The sequence below is a fragment of the Perna viridis genome, chromosome 9, assembly GCF_037379345.1.
Source record: "Perna viridis isolate PV_CMFRI_1.1 ecotype Kerala chromosome 9, ASM3737934v1, whole genome shotgun sequence".
Classification (NCBI taxonomy): Eukaryota; Metazoa; Mollusca; class Bivalvia; order Mytilida; family Mytilidae; genus Perna; species Perna viridis.
Window position 1 is genome coordinate 18585315 of NC_142453.1, and position 22519 is coordinate 18607833.

Here is a 22519-nt window from a genome sequence, read left to right on the forward strand (position 1 = left end):
TTTAACTTTTTGAAAGATACAATATGTATTACTTGTATTCAAGACTATATAAGGCAAACGATTACCTAGAATCTCTTAACATAAAGGAAATGTTTACATATGTAAATGTGTCAAGAATAGAAAAAGTAAAACGATGACAAACTATCATGATTTGTCATTTAACATTGGCACGTTATATACAGGAAAGTACATTTTATTTCTTTTTAGAACAATTGAAAAATGAATTATTGTACTGATGAGTAGATATGCTCTTTGGAGTATTGACATCACCATTGCAACATTGAAAAAATAATTCTAGGAGCTGTAATCGTCCATTGTTTGATTCTTAACAATAGTACAAAACACGTGTGTTTTTGTAGAAATAATGGGAAGAAAATACAAAAAGGTTATGATGATTTTGAAAACAAAGTTCAGTACAAATATTCCACACTCTTGCCACAAAGTAAATCTCTACATCTGGAGCAAAATGAACCACGAATAGCTTACATTTGTACAAAACTAGCACTTATTCAGAAGTTTAAAGACCTATTTTTTAATGCTGCGAGTATACAACTTTGTACAGTGGTTTTTTTTTTTTTTTTTTCTTTTTTTTTATATGATAGACAGTAATAGTGAATTTCGAAAACATCTAACGACCGATTGTATTTACATGAGCCGGTGTTTACCATGTATGTACAAAGACTTTGGTATATTTCAAGGTTTTCTTTCCTTTTTTTATCATTTTTTTTGTCAGCATATATGTACTTTGATGTGTTTTTTTATGTATTTAGTCTCTTTAAGACTTGTCTAAGACAAGTCCCTCTCTTTATATTAAAGAATATATATGTATCCCTCTGATAGCAAATCTACTAATTATTACGGAAGAGAGGCTTGTTCACAGAAATTGGTAGTGGTGTTATCAGAGAGGTTAATTACATAAATTTTCTGTCATATATATAAGTTTACGTTATCTTTCCTGTATCGATTTGATCCGATGGAGCAGTGTAGTGAATAAAGTCGTCACATTCTGAGACATACCCTTGTATAATATTGATTTGTTGTGACATGCATCATTAATTTGATCCTCTATCCTACATAATACCACCTACATGACCTGTCCCGTACTACCATACATCGTGTACTAAGTTACAGTCCTAGATTAATCCTACGAGGAGGAATCACCCGGCCAGCGAAAGCTATATTTTCATATAGCCTAGCTGGCCGAGTGGTCTAGGTCGCTGGACATAGTGCAGGCGGTGTTGCCATAGATGTCACAGAGGTACGAGTTCGAGTCCCGCGGAGGGAACAACAAAATTTGCTTCGCAAATTTGACAGTTCTAACGTCGTTGGGAATTTTTCAGCCCCTTCTATAAGTTTACGTTATCTTCCCTGTATCAATTTGATCCGATGGAGCAGTATAGTGAATAGAGTCGTCACATTCTGAGACGTTTTATATATATATATATATATATAATAATAATAATAAAGAGGGACTTGTTGCAAGTCTAAGTCTCTTTGATATCCCCTTTTTTCATTTGCACTTCGGTGTAGTAGATTTACTCTACTTTCAAAAACAAAATACGTAAAGGGCCGTTTACACACCATTTCATATTCAATTTTTATATTTTTTATCTAGGAAGTACAACTACCAAATAAAAAAAAAAACTATTACAGTTTATATGGTCTGTGTTTCTGGATAAAAAGAAACAAGAATAAACTTACGTGGGGTTTCGACATGTATGAGTCACCTCCTGTCCGATAATTATCACACATTGACTGTCATATCGTAAAAGACCATTCGCCATGGCTATGAATGGGAATGGGTTTTTAAAATGCAATTTAATGAGTTAAGAAACACAATCGATCTGGAAATATAATGTCACTCAGTGATAATCTCTCTACATGAAAAGACCACAATTTGATCTCATCATTGCTGGATTTACTCAGAAATATTTTAATAGAATGGTAGAAAAATGAAAATTATAACTCAATCTACGAAGTGACATGAAAAATCTTGTCTTTATTTTTTATTCTGATGGTGCAAATAGTCAAATTAAAATTTTAAAATGGTGGGTTTGTCATACCATGTTTCACCCACTGTCTGAATTTTTCCGCGACTGACATTTAATACAATATTCATTTGCTCATACTCAAAACGTCTGAGTTCCTATACATTAAATGTATGTTGATTAAAAGAATTTAAAAAAATACGAAGAATATGTATTTTTAAATTTTCTACACAAGTGTATGACGTTCTTAAAGAGAAACAACACCGATCAAATTTATAGATAAAAAAGGAAAATGTTCAATATTCTCAATAATTTCGTTTACATTAATTTTTAAATTGTTTAAAAAACAAGAAAAAAAACATAGTAAGTTGACGATTACTACGTTAGCTGTAGATACTTGCTCACTGACTTGATATGGTACATATAGCACATGGTCTTTAAAATTAGATTGAGCATGAGATATTTATAAATCAATCGGTTGATTGCAGTATAGTGTACAATTGTAACTGTGTGCATGAAAGAGACGCAGTGACTAATTGGATTTACCCTTGCGAAATAGAAACTAAGATATCCTACTTTCGAGGTAAGCAATATACTTTAAGTCCACTAAGAGGAGTTTTGAAAACATGAAAAAATAACTGATTATTGATATTAATTGATGAAACATACGCTTGTATATATTAAAATATACCAGTATAACACTTGATGTAAAAATGCGCCACGGCGATAAATACCCGTCCAATTTTCGAAATTGCCAAATTCTAATCAGTCCAATATCAAATACCTCTTTATCAACTGAATTTGTGGGTATATATTATGATGAATTCCAAAATTTTGAGCCGCCTGTCTTCATACACGAATGGTAGAAGCACAGATCGAGAATTCAGAAATACCGACTATGTGCGTGATTAAAGTTAGTAGGAAAGTGTCAGAACTATGTGTAGTCCCATATTTGTTTACATGTAAATAAATATCATATTGAAGTAGGCACACGATGTACAGTCCCAAACCGATCCGCGCAAAGGATCGATGACTGCTGATTGATTGATCGGTGACGGATCGATATCCAATGACCCGTGACCGATCTGACCGCAGTTTTTGTTATGTAAATGACGAATGATCGGTTCATGTAAATTTAAGAATTTCCTCTGGAACGAACCCAATATACTACCATATTGTTTTTACACTAATAGTTATATATCAAATCCATATATTTAAAAATTAAACAAATGTAAAATAAAAGTAATTTATTGATGTTAAAATCTATTGTATTATGCAACTATGCTTGCAGCTGACAAACGAAACAACGGAATCCGTTAAATGGATCAGTTTGACAGATCGATGACTGATCGAAAACCGATCGGTGATCGCTGATCGATCGCAATTTTAGTTGGACGAATCGGTTTACGTATTGTATATACATAATATGTTAGACTGGTTAGTCAGTAGGTGTTTTCTTTTTTGGCTGATTAATTAGTCCTCGACCAGCCACACTAAACACATAACAAATTGGGAAGTGATTATGCATTGATACTATAATGTGCGAGAAATGTGAAAATACCATCTATAATCATATATACAAACAATCATTTCAATCAAGTTAAAACTAATTTGACATACCAAATCATTTACATTGTATGCTTTTTTTTTTTTTTTTTTTTTTTTTTGAAATGTTGAAATCACGGGATTCAGGACTCGAAAAACAATACTGGATTATAATAAGACGATCAGTATTGTGCTCATTCAGATTCTTATTGTGTCCGACCAGTTTAACTCAGTACAATGCTGGAAGCAATGTACACAATGCTTAATTTACAGCTTCCAATGCTTCCAATTCTTAGTGGCATCCAAATTGTTCATTTACTGTTTTCGTACAAAATATTAATGTTATTTCTTGGTCTTTGTTGTGGGTGTTTATTTTACCGTGGCTATTCCTTATGTTTGAATTATATTCTTTTTATTTCAGCTGGAATCATGGTTCTCCTGATTACATTATAAACCATTATGAACACTTTTTTCGTTTCCTTATTTGTATTAGTCGGTAAATAATGCTAGTGCTTCAACTATTTTTATCGCTTGCTAATACACCAGGCATGCCATTAGTATTCGATTAATACAATGTCGTGAAACAGTGAACAATTAAACGAAGTTATTTAATTGTTGACTAAAGCATTAAATGGATAGCATATGTAAGAAAAAATATCTTCAACACAGTTTCTCAGTTTGCATGGCAAAAATGACATTTTTTTATATCTAGTGTCTCTAATGCAATACGATTGTATAAATTGACTTCTTGTGAGAGGAAAGTCGAGAAATAGAAAGACCTTTCCATGTTTAATTACATTTGTTTGCTTCAGACCATGGTTTAGATTAATATTTCTTTACCAACCAAGACCAGGAACCTTTTAAAAAATATGAACATATGATGTCAACATGACATTTCTGCATTATGTCGCTTAAAATGGTTCTTTTTTCATATAGCATAGCACAACATTTGAGTATGAGTAAATGAGTGAACCAATTATTTACAATTGAAAACGAAATTTTCAAATCATGATCACACGTTTTACATCCAATGGGTACAAACAAGAACCCACAACTTATAATACATTTTATCGTTTCAAAATTTGATGACGTTCATCTTTGTCTCTGTATCCAGACCAAAGCAATCAATATCCTCTCTTTATAATGAAATATTCAAAAATATTCTTTTTAATTCCTGATTAGTATTTTTTTTACATATGTCACTTGCCATGGTCTATGAACAGTGCGGAATTTTGAAAGAAGGTATTTTCGAACTAGAACATTTGTTAAGGAAACATTTTATCTTTACTTATAATATTTTTTTTTCAAATACTGCTTCAAAAAACGCCTTATACTTTTCTAATTTAATTCCAATTGTTGCATCCATAAACATTCTAATATAATATAATGTGTGTCTAACATACTAATGACATCATCTGTGCAATTTAAATCATGCACTGATTCATAAACGTGAATATCTGTCAATTTCATTCATTCTGATCACTCACTTTTACTGCCACTCAAAATGATATGCCCGCATGTAATATCGCCATAATTATTCACCTACCGACAAGAGTATCTGAAGAAACTGCACATTTTGATCGCATTTCACATGGATATACATATAATTTAGTATGGATACAGTGATATGACAATTCTGAAAATAAGCTGTTAAGACATGTTTGTTTGACATAAGGAAATGTATACGTGCACATCGTGTTCAATTTATACATGTTAAAGTAAATATGTATCGCAAAGATATGCCTCTTCTGTTGCACAGGGACGCTGTTACTCATTACTTGATTGATGGCAACATTGTTGCTTATTTTATATATCATGGACAATTTATAATATTTATGCAACAAAGTGGAAAGATTTCTTTGTTTTTGTTTTTTTTTGCTTGCATATTCGGAACTGTGACGGAGTAACGTTTCAGAAACTACAAACCGAATTTAATTGAAATAAAATGCCACAGCATACAAAATATAATTGACCTAGAAAAAGTGATTCATATCAAACTAACCTAATCATTTAACTTAACATAAAAATCTTAACACAAATTAAAATTTCGAAGTCAATAAACGGCCGGACATATACACGAAACGGATAAAGAATTGTGGTGTTTATGTAATTGTATATGGCCTTATCAGAAAACGTAACATAAATTCTTTACGTAGACTTTGAACTTTTGAAGTCAATCGACCGTGACTTCAGAGCAGTTGCATAAAACATACAGAATTGTAGTATAAACTATGAGCATGCATTTTTTAATATAGGCAATAATTCCTTGACAAGAGTTGTCGATCGTTTACTAAGAACATGTAAGAAGTTACTAAAATGTAACAAAAACTTAAGAAAAAAACCTGAATTAATGCATTCATAATTATAAAATTGTGGACATGTTTGAATCTTTCATTAAAGCTGCTTTAGCTGACAGAATATTGTGAAAACAACGGTTTTTTTATCAAAGAAGATCGGTCTAATCTAATTATCCATCGCCTTACTTCCGAAGATTGCCGATAGGACATTCAAATTGGTAAAAAATAATTTCACATTGGTTACACAGAGCAAATAGCAACACAGGGAAGCACTTGTCTTGATTATATTTCATTTAATATATTTCTTTTTTATAGATTTCAAATAAAAAATGACAATCACAGAGCATATTTGTGCTGTATTATATCATTATACGTCAATTACAAAAGGATCCTGTGTTATATTCGAACTTTTCTTTCTTTTTGGGCTTGAGTCCGGATTTTCCTTGCCGTTGATCAGCTACTTTCTGTTTGCAATCAGATTTATATATAGAATCAACCTTTACATCACATGCGCGGATTAGAGTCACCAGAAGTTAACGCATACGAATTTAATCTAGGTAGGTCTTTGTCTTGCAAGACAACATATGTGTCGACATGTATTTCATTTAGTAAAGAAAATTGAATTGTGCTGAGACTGATGATTCCTTGACAAGAATGCGACAATGAAAAAGCAAGACTTAGTATATGAAGATGCTTAAATTGTTGAAATATAGGTTGAAAGCAAAGGTTATAACGGTAATCAAAAAAATGTAATCCAGGGCAAAGTCCAGACATGGAAAACGGACATACACAACAAAGAAAGTAAAGTTACAAAATTCATACATACAAAGTAACTTAAGCAGATTAGCAACTCGGACTCCACTAAAAACTGGGAGCATGGATCAGGTACACCGGCATGGTAGGCGTCTTCTCCTTTTATAGAAACACCCACTGAGTTGCTCATTCAAAGTCAAGTCTGGGTAGACAAAAGATAAGAGGAAAGGAAAACTATGATACGTTGAATAATGAATTATTTTTTATCATTACTCTTGTACAAGCAACATCTATGTATTATCTTTGAAGGTCAGTCTAATTCGGTTTAAACGGTATAGGGAAATTTCATAGATGTAACAATTACCGATTTAGTCTTGTGGCAATATAAATGTATGCTAATGGCTTACTTGTATTCGTGTTAGAAATGGCATAATTTACAAAATTCATTAACCATTTCATGATCAGGTTTTGGCATTACGTAAGAGTTATGATATAAAAAGAAGTTCGTATGCAAGGGCTGAAGGAACATTGTCTTGCAAAAAAGGAAATCAATAATTTATAATGAAAACAATCGCGTATGTCGTTAAGGTTGATAATTACATGTAGAGTTCTTCTCACATAATTCTTAATATATGAGGCATACCATTTAATGACTGCAGTGTCCTGTATCTCATAATTAAGTCTAGAAGAAATGCAATCATTCAGTGAAACTAGGATTACTCAATGAAAGAAAAACGTTATCTATGTAGCGAAAATTGAGGATAAAGAACTTGAATATAATCAAAGTCAGTAAAAGCCCATATTTGATTCAATAATACAAATTCATAACAAGAAAAGGTATGATGTATATGTCAATGAGACCCCCACGCCGGAATGAAAATGTCAGCCCGATGCCTCCCATTGGTCTTCAATGAACAACGTGGAAACCCTCATACCACAGGACAGGCTACAGTTGTCCCTAAAACATCATGATACACAGACCCAGCGACATAGTTGCCCTATATACTCAAGTAACATTAAAAAAAAACTAAGGCTAATAACGAAACAAGCCATACAGAGGTAGAAATGCGGCGGGATTAAAACACTTTGGTGTGTTCACAACCCTTCTCTTTAACATCTGGCCACTGTGGAAAAATATTACGCAATAAACACAACTTAAAATCAGTTTAAATAGTCTGGTTCCCTTGTTACAACGGGAAATAAAGAAAATGAACATGAATTAACAAATATACGAACTAAGAACTACTAGCAGTTAACTAGCATTCCAACTCAAGACCTGCTTAAACCTATAAAAAGGTATATCCCCATGGCATGTAAAACCAATCAAAATTCTTCCCATGCAGTTCATCATAAGTCTTACAACAAAAACACAACCCATGTCATAATGTACTATCGAATCTTATTTCCTTTCTTTTCGTTTGTTATGCATTTCAAATATTGTAAAAACCTCTGACCATTTCTTACAACTGATTAGATAATATAAATACAATTTTTTTTATAATTCCTTACGAGAAATTCCATAACACATTTTTAATCCATCATTTTTATTGCTAAGTGCTGATTGTTGTCAAAATACTGATAATTGTATTTTTTAATTCCTGTGTTGATAAATATAAATTTTTTCACGAATTTGCAAAAATAATGATTTGGTAGGGACGATAATTTTCAAAAGAATGTTTTGACACAAAATTAGGCAGTAAAATCAATGATTGGTAAAATTTCCAACAACCAGAATTTTTCTTTGTAACAAAGAGTAATCAAAGGAACAAATAATTTAGCGGTAATCAAAAGAATGTTATCCAGGGACAAAAACATGGAAAACAGATATGCACAGCAAAAAACATAAAGTAACTAAAATCATACATACAATGTAACAAAAGCAAATGAGCAAATCGGACTCCACTGGAAATGGGAGCATGGACCAGGTGCACAAGCAGGGTAAGCATCCTCTGCCTTTCTAGAAAAACCCGCCGAGTTGCTTATAAAAAGTCAAGTTCGGGGTAGTCGAACAAGGAAAAGAAAACTATGACACGTTAAACAAAATCACGGACGATTTTACAATGTAGGCATTGTGATGCTGGATTAAAATGTCATCTGATTTAAACAATTCACTTTTCACGCAAACAAAAACCGTGTTGTGATATGAATGAGCAAGTAATTTAACACAATTTAAAAATTGGTAGGTGTCAATTAAATTATATAGCAAATTTTCATTTAAATAAGGACGTTATGTATGTGATACCGATAAATAAATTACGCCAAAAAGTAAAAAAAAAAAACATATATTGCTACTTTTGACAACGAATGCAATTAATCGTGAAAGAGGTTCGTATTGGTAGCGCACTTTGCTGTTCAAGTTATTAAGAATTGTTTATAAGGATTCCTGTGAAGCTTAGGTATCCAGTATATTGACAAGAAATCACAACTGTCATTTTTGTAGAAAGATAACAATGAAACTTTCTATGTTTATCTTTATCTTGTTTTGTGTCATCAAATAAAGGAATGAAATGATTAACTCAAGAATTGCTAAGGAATAAAGTAAAACAAATAATATAGATAGCTTTATATTAATAATTATTGAACAATGATCGTGTTACTATACATTAAGACTGACTATGAAAACAACAAATGTCTACTTGAAAAAAGGCTCAACATTCACTTGTAAGATTAGGAATTCGGAACATATACATGTATATCTTTTGAAGGAGGAAATATGAAATTTGAACACTCAACATCTTAGCACAAATATTAGAGCCCTAAAATACATATATAAGAAAAACATCAAGGGAACAAAAAATGTAGCATGAAATAAAGAATAAAGATACATGTACCAGTCGTCTTTAGTATGTTTAACATTTTTATATGACAGTTTTCATGGTACAGATGGATACACCGTAATGATCGACGTGTTTGTAATGACGACCATAAAACTTCTAAAGTGACAATTTCAATTTAGTAGCAACATAAGCCTGTTCCATAAACCTAAGAAGTCGAACGCGATACAAAAAGTCTGCGTAGTTACGGCATAACTTATGAGTTGTGACATGAACTCTATACGCAGGTGCTGAAAGAATAATGCCACAGATGAAAGGAAAGTTGACACTACGGAATGAAAAGAGTTTGTGGTCTAGTTGGGACAAGAGGTTTCCTTTACCATCAGTCTCTATTTATAAAACGAGTACTGATTAAACTATTTTTTTCTGCTACTGCTATTGCATTGATTGACCTATTTAGAGCACGTATGTGTTTTCATTTTACAATGTACGACCTTAGATTTGGACCTCCCCCCTGATATGAAATCGATGAGAATTGAAATGGAACTAACGAATTCTTGCGGGAAGCCTTGTTTCCGATGGTAATTATATCCCCTATAATTAATTACGTATTGGCAAAATATGGATAAAGAACTGTAAAACAGTCAAGATTTTTAACCGTAAAGTTCCCTTTTTTGAAGTTCAGGCCCCAGCGCCATAAGAGTAAAAAATATTTAAGCCCGAGTATATTCTTAATTTTCATGATTACTCCAATGAACTTCTTAAAATTGATGACGTCACAAACAGTTAAGAATTTTCTCAGACTTAAGTAACTTTTCAAGTTTTGTGGCGCTGGTGCCTGCAATTCTATATCGTTATTGAAGCTTTGGGATGTAATTGATAAAATTAGGACTTTTAGTTATTTTCGTAAAAAATGCCAGATTAAAATGAGTCATACGTTAGGACATTATTAAATCCACATCCAACACAGTAGCGGACTGGAACGGGTTGTGGACTTAGCGTCTTGTTATAAAGACTTAGTCAACTTGTTATAACGACTTAGTTAACTTGTTAAAACGATGTAGTATCTCGTTATAACGATTTGGTATCTCGGCTAAGTATGACACTAATTTTATCTCTTGTAAGTTTTGATATTAGAAACTGTTAATTTAAATTTATTAATAATAAAAAGATTTTTGAACTCATATTGAAAAAAAAACTATTTTCTAAACTTAACAAAAATATTTATAAATCTGTTTTTAATTAGAAAATCTTTATAAAAAAGATGGTTGCGTCATTTTCTTTTTTTTAAGAATTCATATTTTATTTCTTCATATTTGGAAGGTGTATCGGCAGTAGGACATGCTCATGGTCCAAAATATCAATTCTAGTTTTATAACATGAAATTTCTAAATAAAATTACACATATAAATATCAGAAAATGAACCGTTTATGGCATTCATTTACTGCAATGCCGTCACCATGAACATGCATCTTAATCTGAGACATATCTTTAAAAACACACTATTTTGTACTCAACATTACATGTACTATTATAAATCTCAACAACATAGCGAAATGACGGAAATACTATTTAGATTGTATAAACAAATATATGTAACAATTTACTGTTCTCCACAGTTTTCATTCCAATTTTGCATTTAAGGATGTAGACTTATTGTAAGGGACATAACTCTTGATACCAGTGATATGTTTGTATCAAATTCAATTTCATTGAAGCCTATCAAGCTTTCATTTGAAACAGAATGAAATCAATCCAAGTTGCTTTGATGCTTACATGAGATTGATGTGAAATGCTGAATATACAAACGTTCTAATGATTTGTAGGAGTTGCGCCCCTTACCCTAGGTCAACCTCCTTAAGCAAACTGAAATAATCAGTTCGTAAAACGCATATGAATGTGTTAGCTATAGTATTAATACAATGCAAACATCTGTATGTGGTTACACTTCATAGAGTATTCATTATTTCACTGGCAGCATTTAAAACAATTTCTGTCATATGCAATAGAAATTCATTCACTATGAAATACTTTTCTTGTACGACCATCTGAAGATTTCTAAAAGCTTTTTTCTTGGCTTTGTCTTGTTTTAAATGGTGATGACAGATAAAATCTAAAAACACTAAATATACTACGGGTGGTATGGATATAAATGTGCGATTGCTATATTTGTCATCAAATATGTTTCGCAGTTCGTCTGGCAAGAATGATCTGGAAAAAATGTAATCTCTTTAATACAAAATTTGCGTAAAATTGAAGATAACAACCTACCGTTTTTTAGCAGATTGTTAATGTGCTGTGGGTGAATACATTCGTACGTGCATGCAACCACGCTCGTTTTGGTGAACATTTTAGCAGACGGTCTTGAACAATGTTCTGGCACAATTTATACATTTTAAGTTTACAGAAGATTGAGGCCAACTTACACCAACCGGTGAAACGGTCAACCTTTGTACTCATCATTACGTCGGGTAAAATTGATTTATATTGATTATAAATCTGTTGGTTACTGCACAATGAATGTAATGTATCGCAGATTGACAAACGTATAAAACTATCTTTTGCCATTACTTGTACCATCATTTTTAAGGTTGACGCCTCACCAACATCCTTATATTTCAACACTTGAGTAAATACAGAATGCTGGTTTGCAAGCATATGAGGAAATAGGATATTAATTGCATCGACAGTTGGTATTGCAGAAGATATCAACGGAGTATATATGTTAAATTTATAATGACAAAACATGTCTGTATCTAGTATTGCTTTCCAACCTCCTAAATAGACCTCATTTAACGTTTCCAAGAGCGACGATTGTTCGATGGGAGTAAATCTACTTTCAAAAAAGTTTATTTCGGGAATAAAATAATGCATACAAATACATTGCTCAACACAGTAGATCAACCGTTTAAGGCATACCATATAACACCGTGTAATATATTCTTCAGACCATATCTCACAATCATGTTCCTCAGATATCCAAAACATGATAGTTTTGATAAAGTACGAACAAATAAGTTCCCCATGCCGTTTCTTTCCAATGTCGCTAACAATAGTTTTTAACATAGCATAACATAAAATTTGTGTATGAGTAAATGAGTGAACCAATTGTGTTTCTGCCATAGAAAACGAAATTCTCCATTCAATATCTTCGTTCGTCGATGTTTTACACCCGACGGGTACAAACAATACACCATAATGAGTAATATCTTTGATAAGTTCACTGCTTGGCCAAGTCCCTCTTGATCTCTGTATCCATGGTAACGCAATAGATACCCACTCCTTACAACGAAAACATCGAACTATGTCTATTTGATCCTCTTTTACCATCTGACATGGACCATGAACAGTGCAATTTATCATCATACCGAATTCACGGACTAATTTGCTTTACAGGTAAATAAGACCTCCCTCATGTAAGAACCATCATTTCTACGTGAACCGCAACCAACTGCTTATTCTATAAGAATTTATTCCTGATGCTATAAATCGGAGCCTTGTAAAACCAAGTTTAGTATCATTTGTGCCCATAACAACACAAATGACGTCATCTGTACTAATCAAACGATCCATTGTCTCATAAATTTGAACAAATTTAAGTAGAACCATCACATCGTAGTCACTTCCAAACATGTCTAATCCTTCTGCTTTACTGCCACTCGCAATACGTCGAACATTTATATAGTCTGTATAATTCTCAGCTACCAAGAAAAGTTTTTGACGCAACCGAACAACTTCTTCTGTCCCAAATACTTTACTTAGGATGTTGTAAGGAAAGTGTGTCATTACTATTCTTCCACCTTCTGTCAAAAATACGAATTTTTAAATTGAAAAATAATATCTCAGATGTAGTGAAAAAAATGAAGAAACTATACAGATAATAAAAAATCAACAAATTGATTAAAGTGAAAGACAAACTTTGCATTATGTTAGGCGATTATGATAAATCATACCCATATAAATAAATTGATTAAAGTGAAAGACAAACTTTGCATTATGTTAGGCGATTATGATAAATCATACCCATATAAATAAATTGATTAAAGTGAAAGACAACCTTTGCATTCAGTTAGGCGATTATGATAAATCATACCCATGTAAATAAAAATAAATAACCTTTAATGCAAAATACGCTTTTATAAAATGCTCAGGGCTATGCAAAATTCGAAATACTTGAAATATAAGTGAATAGCCGTCTTGCAGAACTCTCCTATCTGAAGGGAGTTCATATTCATACTTCACTGATTTTTACCGATAGCTTCCGTTGGCTCTTGATGTCACCAAGTCGGTTTGGTACTGATACAAGTGCTGCAAATAATATGTATAAAGAATTTTCCGTAAATATTTCTACGATCCTGTTAATCTAATCACCAAAGCATGATGACTCGTCAAGCTTACGATTGCACGAATGATACAAGACAAATGTTCTTAACCAGCAACACGAATATTCTTCGGAAGTAGAAATAGATTTTCCTAGTCATCTGGCTGCAAATCTTGTTGTTCGTCATTGATATCTGACATTTGCTTACATGTTGTGCCTCAATCTCTTCTTCTATTTATTATTGGTTGAAATTATATTGGAAAAGTTCCAAATTTGCGATTTCTTCGGACATCATACTCAATTGCCTATTTACTTTCACTTTACAAACCGACCTTGTGACGTCACAGTTCAATCGATCATGGTGGCGCCCATAGGCGAGGGAAATTCAAATTTCTTAACTATAAATCTCGATTAATTAATTATGAAAAGGAAATTATTTTGTTTCATTTTAATTTTCATTAATATTTAACAGATTAGTTTCGATATTTATGACTAACACAATAACAAGGTCTTCTGTTTTAATATTTACTGTTATCATATGCACTACACATTGAATTGTGCGTTACATATTAATTTTCCCGCAGCACAACTCAGATATGATGAGTCTCCATAAGCATATATGTGACACGTTGATCCGTGCGTGTCAGAATCAACCACTTTCATTTCTAATTCAAAACAGTAACAGATCACAAAGCCAGTCTTAGTTTGTGTTTCGGAAGTTCAAATTTTGAGATCATAAAATCTCAAATATAGCTTATCTATGAAATTTGCGCTATACAAGATTTATCGTTCTTGCTCTGGTTAATTTAAATGGAACATGAGTGTATGGTTTGGGCGCAGAGCTACAGCATTTTTTATATAAAATTACATAAAAATATGTCGTAACTAGATTGAAATTAGAAAACATCGTTAGTTTTTTTTTTATTTTTCTAAACCATAAAGTGTCATTCCCTGTAAGAATCAGGCAGAAGGTGAAACATAGTATGAAAATTAAAACCCATCATTTTGGTACTGTAATTTTACTATTTGTCTAATCGGATTCCAGGAACTTAGACAAGATTTTCCATATCATGTTTAACCAATGAGTTACAATTTCATTGAAATGCACGGAAATGAATATTTTAAGGGCAGGCTACTTGTCAAAAACCTCATTTCTCTAAGATTCTATTGGCATTTTTTTTTAGCAAATCCAATGATACAGAGATCAAATAATGGTCTTTTAAGATAGAGAAAGTTCCCCAGAGTGATATTTTGTCGTCAGATCGGTGGGATTTTGACATGCATGTTTCTGATTTTTCCCATTTTTCTGATTCTTACAAATACTTACAATTGGTCACTTAAGCACTGATAGTGTCTTAATTTGATATGAACCGGCAGTTAATTTTGCACAAAGTATATGCAAAAAATATACATAACTGTGGGCAGAAAAATAAATTATTCTGATGTGTGCATAACAGTGAAATCGTACAGGACCAATATTTTTATATGCTACTGAGAAAATTAAGTACGGCAGAAAATAAATAAATAATAAATCAAATGTAAAAACAGTGAAAAGTACTTCGTATACAATAAAGTAAGGACGAAAAAAAATACAATGAGAAAAACAAAGGCTTTGGTGAAATAATGTCTTAAAGATGGGATCAATCGATAACTTGTGATCAACATCAATTAATGCTCAAAGCACTAGTTCGTTGAGATAGCTGCGAAATGTATGTATATAAATGGAACAGTTTATCTAACGCATTGCACAAATTTTGCACGATATCGAGTATATCATAGTTAAACCACATAGGTACATTTTGTAGTCTAATTACCTGTTGTACTGAATTTCAGTTTTGTGTTTTCAGCGTTATTATCTTATCAGAAATATATGGTATTGTATTAAACCAAATAGAGAGTGTTACATAAAGTTTGTTAAAATATTCCCGCTTTTAAAAAGGTCTCGATTGATTGATTGATTATCGGAGTTTAACGCCCTAGCGGCAATATTTCAGATAAAAATGTCTCGAGCAACAAAGTATCAGCCTAAAACAAAAATACACAATTAAACATCATTTTAATTAACTAAATAGAATTGAGCAAAAATTTGTATTGGGAACAAAGTGCGATATCAAGAGCAACCAGGATTTTAACGGGAATCAAAAGAATGTAATCCAGGGACAAAGACCAGACATGGAAAAAAGACTCATTCAAATTTGGTGATAATTCTTTAAAAAACTCATTTGTCTACAGGGATGCAGAGGCCGACACATATTGATTATTGTTGTAAGTTGTAAGTATACCGCTAATTACATAGATATGAAAAAAATCATGCATATTTACTCACTTTAACAAGCGTCAGCACTAGCGTTCAAATCATTTTCGTGTGCTAGGCTTCTTATAAAGAAAAAAAGTTGAAAGCACTTACAAGTATATTTAAAAAAATAATTAAAATGCCTCTTCGTAGCTGTTTTAACTCTAAAACATATACATTATCAACATTGCAATAGGAACAGGGTGAAACCAATTTACAATTTTCATTTGACACCCCCCCCCCTTTCTCCCCCTCTTAGATTTTAATACAAAAGAATATGCTTCCATAAATGTTTTTTGATAGTTTAAAAAATAAATGTGTGTTATTTAATGTGTTATCTTTACCAGCAATTCATCATACAAGAACGTTTGTGAGTAAAACCACTTAATAAAATGAAAGTGGTATTGTTAAGAATATCCTTATCATGGAAACCAAAATATGCAACTGGTTCTTTTATACATTACAATTAAATCTGTCTATCATTAGCATTCTCTTAAATATTATTTGACATGTGGGAAATCGCCGATATTTATCTGAAAAAATGAAAATAAACATGAAGAATAAATGTAATAAATAAAGATACTGTTAGAATTTTCTATTCTCCCAAGTTTTTTTTTTTTCAAGTTAACCATATTGTAGAGTCCTGAAGTTACAGAAACGGTCTTAAACAAATACATATTTTTTTTTTATCATAAACCAGCTGCCTTTCCCCCTAGTTCTATTAATTCTACATTTATAGAATATTTTCATGTTTCCTTTCTTACGTTCTTTTGAAAATGTACGTCTTTATAAGAAAGACTAGCAATGATTACGCCCTGATGTCAATATTGGTCATTAATGTGCCATTATTTCAACTTTTTAGTTTATTTTAAAGGAATACCATCACTTTGTACCGTGAATTTTATAACATTTCTTGTCGGGGCATTTCAGTGATTACTTGAAGGTGTGTTTACACTTATTAAGGACCTTTTTGGGTTTTCTGTATTTATTATTATATTTTATAAAAAGGTATACGATTATGTATTTTTTGCGTTTCACTGTTCCTTTTTTTTTCTATAGCTTAAGTATGACAAAGCGTTAACGTATTAATTAATCTGGTTCCCTGGTCAATATCATAAGCGACCCTAGGATCGCTAAAATATAAACTCAGGTTACCAGCGACGGATATTCACAATATATGAGTAAATTGTCGCTTATGAAATAAAGTAAAAACCAAGATGAAATTATCTAAATTAACTTATTTATAGTATCGGAAGGTAATTTAAGTAATTTGGAAGAAATATTTAAACGTTGCTTTTTAAAATTTGAATATTAGAAAGTATAAAATAAATAAAATAACGTCATATCCACTCAGCCAATCAAAAGACAGACGACTTCACTAGTGACCCGGGGTTTTATTTGAGAGAAACTTGTGGAACGAAAATATTACCCGGGCTGCCAGATTAACGTATTGATTTGAACAAAAATGTACTTGAAGATAAATATTACACTGCACACCTCAGATATTTTGCTAATATTATCTACAAACATTTGTTTAAATCAAAATTTTACTTTGAATGATCGATATTTTTATATTTACATATTGATATTTGTAAAACATTACCGAAGCATCAAACTATAAAGATAATACAAATTACAAGTACATGTAGAAATCGAATTATAATATTACGTGCTTCAAAGTTCTTTGTACCACAATGGTAAAAAAAAGTGATAAACACATGACCAACATTTCGTGTAACACAGAGGCTACTTCTATTCAACAATATGAATAAAACAAGTCATATTAGAATCGAAATAAATTACGGAAACTCTATTTTTTCATCGGGTTGGTCATTTCTATCGTTATTTTATCGACAATATCCACAAACGACATTTTGCTTCATGCCCAAGTGTTTAACCACAATCGTTCATTTGAACATAAAGTAGTTAACAGTTATAATCTGTATGTCAGAAAGAAATGATTTCAAAGAATCCATAAAGTGTTGCAGCTCATAAAGTTTACATTATTTGGTTTTCAGCTTTTAAAACCATTTTCGCAACATTCAGCAGACATTCATAAAATATGAAGCATTTTTATATACGACCATCTGGATATCACTAAATGCATTTTCCTAAACGCTACCTTCTTCTAAATTGTGATGTAAATATAGTCCAAAATCACTAAATACCGTACGAGTGGTATGGTGATACTTTTATACTCGATAAAAATATCTAAAAAAATGTTTTAATGTGTTTAGAAAAAATGACGATGAGAAAAATAAAATTGTTTGCATAAAATCGAGAATAATAACATTCCGTTTTTTAAAAGATTGTTCTGGAAGAGAGTTACGTTGCTACAAGATTGAAGACATCACTACAGAAGTTTTATGGTCGTCATCATGAACTCGAGGATCGTTATGGTGTATCCATCTGCACCATGAAAACTGACTTATTCAACGTGTCCGTTTTACTTTCCTCGTTTGTCTACCCCGGACTTGACTTTTTATGAGCAACTCGGCGGGTGTTTCTAGAAAAACCTAGGACGCTTACATTACCGGTGCACTGGTCCATGCTCCCAATTTTTAGTGGAGGTCGAGTTGCTCATGTGTTTTTTTTACTTTGTATGTATGATTTTGGTTACTTTATGTTCTTTGTTGTGTGTGTCGGTTTTCCATGCATGGTCTTTGTCCCTGGATTGCATTCCTTTGATTACCACTATAACCTTGGTCCCTTAATTACTCTTTAACATTTCAGCAGTCGGTTTTGAACAGTGCAATGACATAATTTATACATTATAAGCTTATAGAAGCCAACCTTCACCATTCGGTAACACAGTCCACTTTTGTACTCTTTACCAGGTCAGGTGAAACTATACTGATAACAAATATATCTGTTAGGAGAGAATGAAAGAAATACCTCGCAAAATAACATACGGTATGAACAGTCTATTATCATCACTTGTACAATCATTTTTGAAGATGGAACCTACCCGTGCAGGTCCGGGTGTTATAAAAATAGGCCTGCAGCAGCGCTAAGCTTGTCGTAGAAGGCGGCTAAATAGTGCTCAGAACCCTAGCCGGGGGCTAGGGCGCTCTGCCCACAGAGCAACTGGGATGTGTGCCCCAGGTGGTGGAATGGGGTACCCCTGGCGTGTTACATGCTGGGGTTGTCAGGCTATAATACGGAAAACCTGACCGCAAACCATAGTGGTGCACCGTGTTGGGAAAGATGCCACGTTCCTCGCACGTTAAAGAACCCTACTGTGATATTCTCCCGGAGTATGAACCATAGGGCTCCGCCACAGGAGGCCAAATTGCCCGACCCTACCCACTTCTCCCTATTCCCAGTGGCAATCAAAATTTGTCGACCCCATTGTCTTTGCGTCCCATCCCTTTTTCATTTCATCATCATTTCATGTTCATTTTATCATCAATTTCATGTTCATCGTCTGAATATAGCTGAAATATTGCTGCTCGGACGTTAAACCCCAACAAACAAACAAACAAGAAGATGGAACCACAGTTAAATCCTCATATCTAAATACTTGTGTAAATACAAGATGTTGGTTTGCAAAAGGGTGGGGAAGTGGGTGGTCGTCAGCAGGGACAGTTGGTATTGCATATGATTTGTATAGTTGCACAGTATGTCTGTGGCCAACTTCCCAAATAGACCTCATTTAACCTATAATTGCATTAACGAATTATGTTCTATTGAAGTGAATCTGAATGACTGGCCATGTCATTCCTCCTCGTAGGACTCTATTCGCTACACGGTTACATCGGATCACAGCGGTACGAGTTAGCGTCGCGCGGAAGGAACGACCAAAATTTAGCTTTGCAAATTTGACAGTTCTAACATTGTTTGGAAGGTTATCAATTCAGCGTCAAAATATTTCTGTCTTGAAACCCTAAAAGAGCATTAAAACAAATTGAATATAAAAAAAAACCAAAAGAAAGGACTACAGCATTTCCCGTACGGAATGTTCTTTCTTACCTTCTTTTGAACAGCACTTTGTATTAGAAAAAATAGATAAAGAATAACAAACAATTAACGTAAACATTTTACGTAGCACTCCAGATAAGAATCATGCAAAGTGTGATTCATGTTTGGAAAGCCTATATTTTTTATTATTTTTGATAGTTTGCTCAAAATATGATAGTAAACAGAAATTAGCATGTGGGCTTTTCATATAATCCCGGTTTTCGGGAGATAAACATTATATAGAATGTAATGTAGAATTCAAAACTAAGGGAGATAACACCGTAAATGACACTAAAATACAATAGAAACTTTTGGATTTCGGATGTGGAGTATCTCTAAAGAGCAAACAGGAATGAACAGTTATACATTTCAATTTCATCATTCAGACCTACAAAGTAACTTTTAAAATAACAAAAATGTGTAGCCTAGTTTGGGGGTGTATCACATATTACATAATTTGCATGATTCTTACAAAGACTGCTACATCTACTTAATTTGTGCATGCACGAAGTTAAACATTGAACTACACGACATAGGAATTTTGCTAATATAATATATACATTTACTTTAAATCAAAACTTTGCTTCAAATGGTCGATATTTTATAAATATATATGTAGATATTGGCAAAATAATACCGAATCTCCAAAATGAAAGGCAAATCAGAGATATCAAAATCTAAGTACATAATCAGTACGGGTAAACAGGCAATTCAGAAAATTTTACTTTACATGTACCATATACATACTCTCATGAAAACATACTAGTGTTTATTTTTATAACCATATTCAAAATGAGATTTTATTTTAGTCGCATTGTATGATATCTACGATACATAAAAATGTAGGTAAGGAAAAGAAGACATCACACAAAAGAATAAATAACTTGTAATTCAAACTACAAATTTTATTAGTAGAAATTTTAAGAAACTGCATGGAAGTGAAATAAGGTATACCGGAAGGGCATGTATGTCCAGTTCCTCTAGGTACAACCATCACAGTACAAGCGAATAAGTTGAATAACTGTAATTTCTATGGATCGTCAATTTTGTATGATGTAACATATTACTGAAGATATCGTGTCACATCTCTGAAATAAGAATTTTCCATCGGTCAATTAACATGACGCTTCTGTGATGATATAAGCACAGATTAAACACAACTCTGTCTTAACTTTTTGTACACTATCCCAGGGGCGGATCCAGACACTTTGAAAAGGGGGCGTGCCAGCCTTGGTTCCTCAGAAAAAAAACAAAGTACTAAGAAATTATTTATCATTTTTTTGTCAATTTTTTCAAATTTTCCAATAAAAAGGAGGGGTGCCAACCCCCAGTACCCTCTCCCTGGGTCCGTCACTGGTATCTTCTACTAAGAGGTAAATGTACAGATCTCATGCATGTTTGTCGTAAGGAATGAATTTTTAAGAAGCTGTTCATGTAAAAATCAGGTATATGTAAATCCTGTTGTACTGGTGGAACAACATAACTTTTCCCACTGATTTTCATATTGCAGATTAATGTTTAAATAATACACGTATGTATGTATGTCACATAATGATAATAATTTTATTATGGACATTGGATGACCCAGAAAATTATTTTAAAGTTCCATTTCAAATCAACCCAATTTACCACAAAAAAGGATTTTGAATTCGCTTTTTTTGTAATGAATTTCAATGATGTATAAGTAATTTATTTCTCTTTAATCGTTGGATATAATAAAAAGAAAACCAACATTCTCAACTCCTAGAATGGACGAATTTGTGATAAGGAATGGAAGAACATTATATTTAAAAACAAAACCTGTCATTTACCACCAACTGCCTGTTTTGTTTGCTTGTATGTTTATGTTTGTTTGTTTGTTTTTGTCTGTGTGTGTGTGTGTGTGTTTTTTTTTTTTTTGTTTGTTTTTTTTTTTTTTTGTTTGTATTTTTACTGTTTTTATAGTGTTTACTGCAGAGTTTAGGTGTGTTCGTGCATTGCCACATAGAAAGGGGATGTTTACAATTAGAAAGTTAAACTCATCATATTTTTCGGAACGTTTTGATTAAAAACGTAATGCATCATCTACATATAGGTTATAAGGTCTAGGCATGAAGCAAAAATTGCATCACTTATCTTCATAATTAAGATTTGGATAAATCAGGTGTTGTTTTACCTTGAATTAAAAATAAATTCAGAGAACAGGGATATAAAACATTACCTACATAAAGGAATTGTAAAGTGATGAACTTTACAGTAGCCCTTGTAAAATCTAAGCTTGATACGAATATGGAAGCAGATAGACCCAAAGAGGCGCGTAAATATTCCATTTGAATATTAGTACACCTATGTCCCAAGGAAAACAAGTATTATCTTAAAAAAAAAAAGATAGCCGACGCACTAAAATGTTGTTCTTTTTACTAAATAATTTTCTACACTTCATTCAAGAAAATAACACATGGCACGCAATTTCGATATTTTTTTTTTCGAACGCCACTAAGATATCAGTATTTGGCCAATCGGGAAACATAATTGGGATCAGGTGACTTGCGTTTCCATAGAAGGGCGTCTTTGAGATCAAAGGTTAAAAAGCAAAACTACACCGAAA

The 22519-nt window shown here is 32.5% G+C and overlaps 2 protein-coding genes across 2 annotated transcripts; both read right to left on the minus strand.

The window, feature by feature from the left end:
• Positions 1–9140: 9140 nt before the first annotated feature.
• On the minus strand, positions 9141–12724 carry LOC148607178 (cyclic GMP-AMP synthase-like receptor 2). The gene has a single exon (XM_088546085.1). The coding sequence runs from the start codon at positions 12722–12724 to the stop codon at positions 11636–11638; it is 1089 nt and encodes a 362-aa protein (XP_088402211.1). The 3' UTR covers positions 9141–11635.
• Positions 12725–12790: 66 nt separating this feature from the next.
• Positions 12791–19993, minus strand: LOC148607179 (uncharacterized). The gene is made up of 2 exons (XM_088546086.1): positions 19945–19993; positions 12791–13161 (listed from the first exon to the last, which is right to left on the minus strand). Exon 2 carries the CDS (start codon positions 13142–13144, stop codon positions 12791–12793), a length of 354 nt encoding a protein of 117 aa, XP_088402212.1. The 5' UTR covers positions 13145–13161; positions 19945–19993.
• Positions 19994–22519: the final 2526 nt, after the last annotated feature.

Excerpts from the sequence above, each read along its gene's own strand:
- LOC148607178 (XM_088546085.1), bottom strand. The coding sequence starts at position 12,724 with ATGATGATAAATTGCACTGTTCATGGTCCATGTCAGATGGTAAAAGAG.
- LOC148607179 (XM_088546086.1), bottom strand. The coding sequence starts at position 13,144 with ATGACACACTTTCCTTACAACATCCTAAGTAAAGTATTTGGGACAGAA.